This window comes from Pteropus alecto, unplaced genomic scaffold (genome assembly GCF_000325575.1).
Source record: "Pteropus alecto unplaced genomic scaffold, ASM32557v1 scaffold44, whole genome shotgun sequence".
NCBI lineage: Eukaryota > Metazoa > Chordata > Mammalia > Chiroptera > Pteropodidae > Pteropus > Pteropus alecto.
This window is the reverse complement of record NW_006436812.1, coordinates 5,024,468-5,031,941: the sequence shown is the minus strand read 5'-3', so window position 1 is coordinate 5,031,941 and position 7,474 is coordinate 5,024,468. Positions and strand designations below refer to the sequence as shown.

Genomic DNA, 7,474 nt, shown 5'->3' with positions numbered 1-7,474 from the left:
CCCACCAGCACGCAGCCACCTCTCCCATGACATAGGAGAGCCACTAGTATCCCAGATGGCAAAGAGCTGATGCTGGGCTCCTGACCAGATCCTGTCGCTAGGGTGAAATGAACCAAAGAGGCAGACCTCGAGAGGGTGGACAGAGATGATCAGAAGCTTCCTCATTAGCCTAAACATCACAGTCCATTCATTCAGTTAGTTAACCAATTAGCTGAAATAGGCTACTAGTTATCTAAGTTGAAAGATTTAGGTACCTAAAAATTTTTTTTTGATGTTTTTACTTCAAAAGGTCAATTCCCAATCTCCTGAAGAAAACCCTTTACCCCACACTAGGCACCTTTTCCTCTGTGGCGGGGGGCAGGTGCCGTTTGGAGATTCAGAGCCAAAAGCAGACCTAAGTCAAAGACATGCCTAACTCTTGGCATGTAGTTAGCCGGTCAGAGGATTTCCCACAGCCTCACGAGATCACACACAGCCTCTGGCTCCCCTCCCCCACAGGCAACATTTATCGTCACCTCAATACACATGTAGGCAGAGGGGCTGAGGGTCTCATGACTTGCCCACAGTCATTTCACAAGGGTGACAGTATAAAATCCCCCTTTTTCCTGATTCCAAAGCCAGGGTCCTCTCCTCCTCACCTATCCCCCCACAACCCAGACTCTAAGAAGGCAATTTTCAAGGATGCAAGCCTGAGGCCACTAGCAAGCTAGGGCCATTTCAGTGCACAGCCACCCCCAGGAGAGCCCAGTAAAGATGCCAGAGACCCAATGTGGCTCTTGTGGCCACCTCAGGAGGGTCTACCACACCTGGCTTCTATGCAGGTGAGGGAAGACCAAGTGGCCAGCTTACTCCAACATACCAGCTCTCAAACCTTCAGGTCTCAGGACCCCTTTACACTCACTCTTAAACCTTATGGAAGACCCCACAGAGTCTTCCTTAACTTGAGTTATATCCATTAATATTTACTATGAGAAATTGGAACTGAGACATTTTCAAGTACTTAACTTATTAAAAAACAATAGACCTATTACATCTTAATATAAATAACATTTTACTTAAAAAAAGTTTTTCCCCAAAACAAAGATAATTAATGGGAAGCGTAACACTGCTATACATCTGCAAATCTCTTTAATATGTGGCTTTACACAAGAGAGCTAGATTTTCCCATCTGCCTCTGCCTTCACTCTACTGTGCTATGTCACCCAGGCTGAAGAACATGAGTCAGCCTCACTAAGTTGGTGGAAAAGGGAATATTTTAATAGCCTCTTCAGGTATTTGTGGGCAGTCTTCTTTGATACTACACTCATACTTGATAAGCGTAGCTTCTTAAAGGTTAGGTGCTCTGGGGAATCTGAATTTCCAACAATGATTTTTCATACTGTGACATTAGATTCCATCGATTGACCTTGCACTTTGATCTTCCACCCTTATATGACTTTATAGTGTCATACATTGGTCATCTGAAAAATAATGGTTCAAGGAGTTATAGAGATCTTCCGAATACTGACAAATTTCATTCTACGATATCAACACATCTATTCATAATATTACCATCTAGTCTCAAAAATGTCTTTAAGTGTTCGAAAGATGTCAAGCTCATAGTGACAGATAAAGTTCCCCAAATTCTAATTTTCACTTGAACGGTTTGATTTTATCATCGGTAACAAATACTGGCAACTGTTTTCCTTGAAGTAACAGGCTCATTTTGCTCATTTTCCAGAAAAATGCTGGCCAAACAGTCAAGTCTAAATAACCAGAGTTTGTCAAACTTCCAGTGAAAATAAATGGTCTTCTATGAAAAGAGGAGATAGTTCAGCTCTGACGCCAAACATCATAAGTGCTTTTCCTGAGATAACTTCAACACTTGGGTTGGCAGCAGAAGTGCTCTGTGGCCACTTCCCTTTTCATTATACAGGACATTAATAAAATCAAGGTTTAATGACTACTCATGAGTGAGACTGGCTTCTTTTCTTTTCTCCCTGTGAACATACGGCTAAGAAGAATCCATATTTTCTACTGAACCTTGGTGCCGTGGCCTGAAATCATAATCTGGCGCCAGTGGTTTTACCCACTATGGTTCTGCACCACCAGTGCACATGTCAACACATTTGTTCCAGAACAAACCATGAGGTTCAAAAGAGGTGCTCGACACCAACTGTTCTGGCATCATTTGTGCTTACTGCCATGCACTTAGGTAAAGGAACATCTTCAGTAGTTAAGTTGGGGTTGATAGCAGACAAATACAAACAAAGCAGCGAGTCTAGTCCCATCTGTAGATTCATCCACTCTTGAGGCAAATTTACAACTCGGAGGTAGAGATACCAACTCACTCTTTGCATCTGCAGCCACATCTTCAGTCCAGTGAGTTACTGTATCACAGACAGTGGCAGTGCCAGGATTTCTCTCACCGACCTCCATCCAGCAGGCACTTGGCAGTGTCAAGGGCCTGAGGCTCTTTAGTCTCCCAGCTACTGTGTGCATTTCTCCAACACGTTTCTCCGACATGTGGACGACAGAACTTCTCTGTCAGATGCTTCAGGGATTTTTTACTGTTTGGCTTTGCAAGAGCTCATCACATGTGTTTAAAATATTCAAATCCTTTGTCCTTAATACTTTAAATGATTGTCCTCAAAATGATGCTGCAACTTAACTGGCAGCATAATAGTAAGCAAAAAAGTTGTTTGTAGACACAAAACGGCAAGGTATTAACATCTATAAAGCCAAGGGAAAGATAGCTTTTGTCAAATTTTTGTTACATATTTACAGTTTTGCCCAGTTTCTCTGGAGTAGAGCCCTCCCTCTCATGAGTCAGAGAACTGTCTGTAACATTGGTGTCTTCTTTTTCACATCTTTTGACTTAGCGGGTGCTGCTGTGGGTTGAGAAAGCAAGTCTTCTCCCTTTTTAAGTCAATGACCCACACTTAAACATGGAAAACATATTATAAGTGTTCTTAGAATAGATCATTAAAATCTAAAATAACAGCTGTAGGTACAACTGTTTTGAGAAGTTTTTTAATATTCTTGTAAAATAAGCCAACATACTTACTTCTTATTGCATTTCCATGTAGGCACAAGGAAAACTTCAGGTATGATTTATTAAATGATATAAAGTTACAGTAATGATAGCAGGTATAACTAAAGATAGCTACCAAGAACCCAGCAAATACCAAGAACTTATTAATCTCTAAAAATGTACTGTCAAAATTTATGACTTAACCAAGATAGGAACAAGGAGGGCCTGTGGGAGGCGCTCTCACACCCTGTGTCAGCTGCCAAATCCCTACAGGAAAAACTCTAGGGTTACATTAGAGCTCTATGGTCAGAACAGTAGTCCCTCCCCTTAACTTCCTTTTCACTTTTTGTCAAAAATATCCTGCTTCTTGCAGGGGGCTCTCCATGGCTGCATGTACCAGATTACAATACTGCTTTTTCCCAAAGGATTCCTTTCTGTGGACAAAATACCTAGGCGGCTTTTTGTTTACGATCGACAGTACATGTTTATACGGTGAACCTACTTCTTTAGAAGATTCAAAAAAGGAAAGAAAACACACATTCCATTAGCTGTCAAAGCAATAATGTCATCCTGTAGCATGTAGCCTCTGAAAAACTCCCCTGTACATTTAGAGAGTAAGGCTGAAAAAAACAAATATGTTTTAGAATCATTTTGGTCTATGGACCATACATTAAGAACCACTGTTCCAAAGAACAAAGTGCTTGACAGATCTCCCACTGGCCAAACAAGAGAAGCTTCAAGCAATCCACAGTTACCAGCCTCCAAATGGGCCTGAACCAAATGGAAAGGGAAAGAACACCGAAGAAAAAGCAGCCAAGAGGCCACAAGTTGTGACTTGCCACCAGTTGTTCTGTCCTGCCCAAAGGCAGGCTAAAGGGCATGTGCCTCAAAAATCCCAGGGTAGAGGCACACGGACCTTCTGGGGAGTTGCCCATATGCCTGCGACAGCACTTCTCAGCATGCTCTGGTCTCGGCCAAGCTCGCGGAGGACACAGCAGGTGTCCCAGAAAGCTCCTGTACAACCCAGGCACAGGAATGCATGGCCCACCAGTGCTCAAACTGTTTTGATCGAAACCCCTTCCTTCCTGCTCAATACATATTAATACTCCTAGTGAGACCACCTTAGGAAATAGACTCCTGAGAAGTGCTGAATATTTTGGCTGGCCACCGTCTACACTCACTTTTTCTAGACAGAGCAAATTCTAAGGGCACAAACAAACCCTAGCTTCATCCACATGCTGCTTTTTTCCTGTAGCCACCTTCTCCTAGGTTTCCTCCTCCACACTACTGCTCTTAAGTCACGTGTGTCTTCTCTCACGCCAAGTCGGGCCCTCAAATCCTGCCATGCTTCTCCTTCCATCTCCACGCAGCCTCTGACCCCATCACTCCATCCTGAAAGACACCGCCCACCCAGCCCTGGGCTCCTCTCTGCCTATGTGGACAGTGAAACCATGAAAATGGATAAGGAAAATGTAGGGTGGAGAAAGTCTTTTCAACATCACTAAGATGAAAAACAAAATAACACAGACAGGTTTGACTTTTAAGAATCTGCAACTTCCATACAAAAACATGCACCAACAGACCGCAGAGACTGAAGAAAAATGTTTGCAAAATACCTAACAGAAATATATCCATCATATCTATAGCTCTTAAAAGTCAATTTTTTTTAGGCGAGGCAACCCTTGGTTGACCTCACAGACTGCAAGGACTTTGTCAGTTTAAATCCTTTTTATTTTTTATTTTTTTTTATTTTTTATGCCTACAGCACCTGGTTTTCCTAGGTGGTCTCCCATCCAAGTACTAATCAGGCCCAACCCTGTTTAAAAGTCAATTTTTACAAGATGCAAACAAGAAAAATAGTCAAAGAACACTAAGTATGTCGAAAAATAAATACAAATTGCTAATAAACACAGGAGATGTTTGCCTTGATAAGAATACAAATACCAATTCACATGAGCTCATTTTTAGAGCATCAAAACGCTCAAGGGCAGGCATGACCACTGGGAAATGGAGGTTCTCGGGCATTGTGGATACAAGACACTGCCTCCTTAATATGCACACCTTCACCCAACTGCCTCCCCAGGACTCCACCTGAAGAGAAATATTCAGACATGTGGGAAAAGCTATATGCAAAGGATGACTTATAAGAGCAAAAACTCTGGAACATCCCTAACATCTCACCACGGGGCAGTGGTTATTTAAATCATGTTGCATTCATGTCTGAACAAGGATGCCAGCATGCCTGGACCACGGAGCCTCATGGGCCAGAGCCAGGAGGGTCCCAAACCCAATCGTCCTCAGCCTGATACCTCTGAACATCCACTTTCAGTTGGACTCTTTGAGGGTCCTTACTGTACAGTGTTGACAGCAGCTGGGGGAGGCATGAGGTGGTGTGGAGCCTCATAAGCAGTGGTGACGAAGGATAGGATGCCTGAGCTCTCTTAGTTTACCACACCTCATGTTCCCATGCATTCTGCTCTGCATTTCTAAAGGCAGCACTACTTATGCCTATATATTCTTACCAAGGGTTTCCACTGGCCTGCTTCTCCAATAATAACTTCTTCTCATCTTCAGAGAACAGTAAGTCCAGTTCAAAAGAATTAGTGTCCAGGCCATGGATATACTGCTCGATGTTGCTGCCCGCTCTCTGTGGCAGACCCGTGTCCAAGGCAGACAGGGAGTGGGAGGATGACGATGACACCTGCATGCAGCCAAACTGGCTCAGGAGATTGTCGTACTACACAGAGAAGAGGGAAAAGTGAGATTGGTGCCTTAATTGTCCCTAGAGTCCAAAGATGCAGACACAGTCTGATCTATCCTACACCAGCGGCAAGCTCATACCCTGAAGACCCCAAGGACCCCGCGGGAGAAGAGCCTCCAAGTTGTAGCCCGGAGCCGCTTCTCATGGTAAATGTGGGTGGCTCTGGACAGCTGGCCACTGAACCAAGGCAGAGCTGGATCCTGCCTGGTCTGGGTCCCCATTCTGAGGAGAACATCAGATGTTCGTCCCAGAGAGGAGCTAACTAACCTTCAGTCTCCATCTCCAGGAAGGGGAGGCCTCTGCAAGCCCCCATGCTGCCCAACTAGAAGGGGCCGGGATGCCTCATGGGAAGAGGAGAGATGGGCATCTGTGGCCCCTGGAGGGTGGCCCCACCCTCCAGGGTGCAGAGGCTCAGCAGCAGCTCAGGGCCCTCCTTCTTTGGCCTGTGGTCCTGTTTCTTATTCTGTAGCTGACTGTGTTCAATTAAAAAAATTTCCACTTTTAATCTCAGCAAAGATTAACTTAACTTGATATAGACAAGATGTCTGCTATTCTGGAGAAAGCTATAAACCACTGGTGACACAGAAAATAGAGTGACTCACAAAAATCGAACAGGCAGAGTCTGTGCATTCCCACACTCCCAGGCCAGAGGATAGACTAGAGAGCCCCAGCAAAGCCCTGGGGAGAAGTGGACATCCTGGACGGTCTGCCCGGCACCCCTACAGCTGCAGAGCCCACATCTGAGCCCCACGGCAGCTAACAACAAGGGAAAAGAAAAGATGCCACCAGCTATGAGCCAGAGGAGGCTGCAGTGCATTCTCCCAAGTCCCCTGTGCCTCCAGAGGCTCGGCCCACTCCTCCTCCCACCTGCCTCACGCGCTGCCCCCAGCGGCCTTCTCCCACGTGCTCAAACAGTTCCAACGGCAGCTTCAGCTCCACCGCGCTGGCTCCTAGGTGGGATTGACTCCAACACACTCCCGTGGCCCCTCCATCTAAGGCCTATTCTGGCACATTCTCCACTTTCTCTCTTGAGGACTCCCAGGCAGTGTCTCACAGATTAGAGAGGTTTCCATGAGTCTCCCTGTTTACCTCAACAAGACTGTGGAGCCAGTGAGATGGCTGTTACCATCACCCCATTTCTGAAATGGGGAAATGAGGCTCAGAACTGGCACAAGGTCACACTCTAATGGCCAACACTGAATTCAGAATTGGTCCTCTGCATCTTCCCAACACAGTGGCTGCCTTGCTCCCATGAAAGAGCTGCTAGCTGACCGCCATGACCACTGCTGGCTGACCAAGTCCTGTTTTGGGGGCTCCATTGTACTGTTCCCCAGGGAACGTTCCAGATGCTCTATCTCTGCATTCTGTTCTCCCCTCAGCAGCAGGTAGTACAGACCCACAGTACAAAACCCTAGACCCAGAAAGGGCATGTGACGAGGGGTGACACTGGGCTGGAGTGGAGGTGCTCACTGACTCACAGTGAGGAAACGCCTGACCGTGGTGGCCCAACGCTGAATCTCTCTCCAGGAGTGCCACACCTGGCCCGGCCCACATGGAGTGCAGCTGTAAGCATCGCCATCAGCCCCCATCAGTCAATGACAGGGGGTTAGGAACGTAGAGGAGAACAGGGCGCCTGCTCCCTTTATTCCCTAAATAAAGACAGTTTCTGCTCCTTGAACTTAGAATGAAGCCTCCTGCTG

The 7,474-nt window shown here is 45.8% G+C and overlaps 1 protein-coding gene across 1 annotated transcript in view; it reads right to left on the bottom strand.

Moving 5' to 3' along the window:
- The window catches only part of PDPK1 (3-phosphoinositide dependent protein kinase 1), a 74,056-nt gene that overhangs the window by 9,032 nt on the left and 57,550 nt on the right, over positions 1 to 7,474 (bottom strand). The window contains exon 11 of the mRNA XM_006913924.3: positions 5,536 to 5,750. Within this exon, the coding sequence (XP_006913986.1) occupies positions 5,536 to 5,750 (215 nt within the window). The remainder of the gene's footprint in view (positions 1 to 5,535; positions 5,751 to 7,474) is intronic.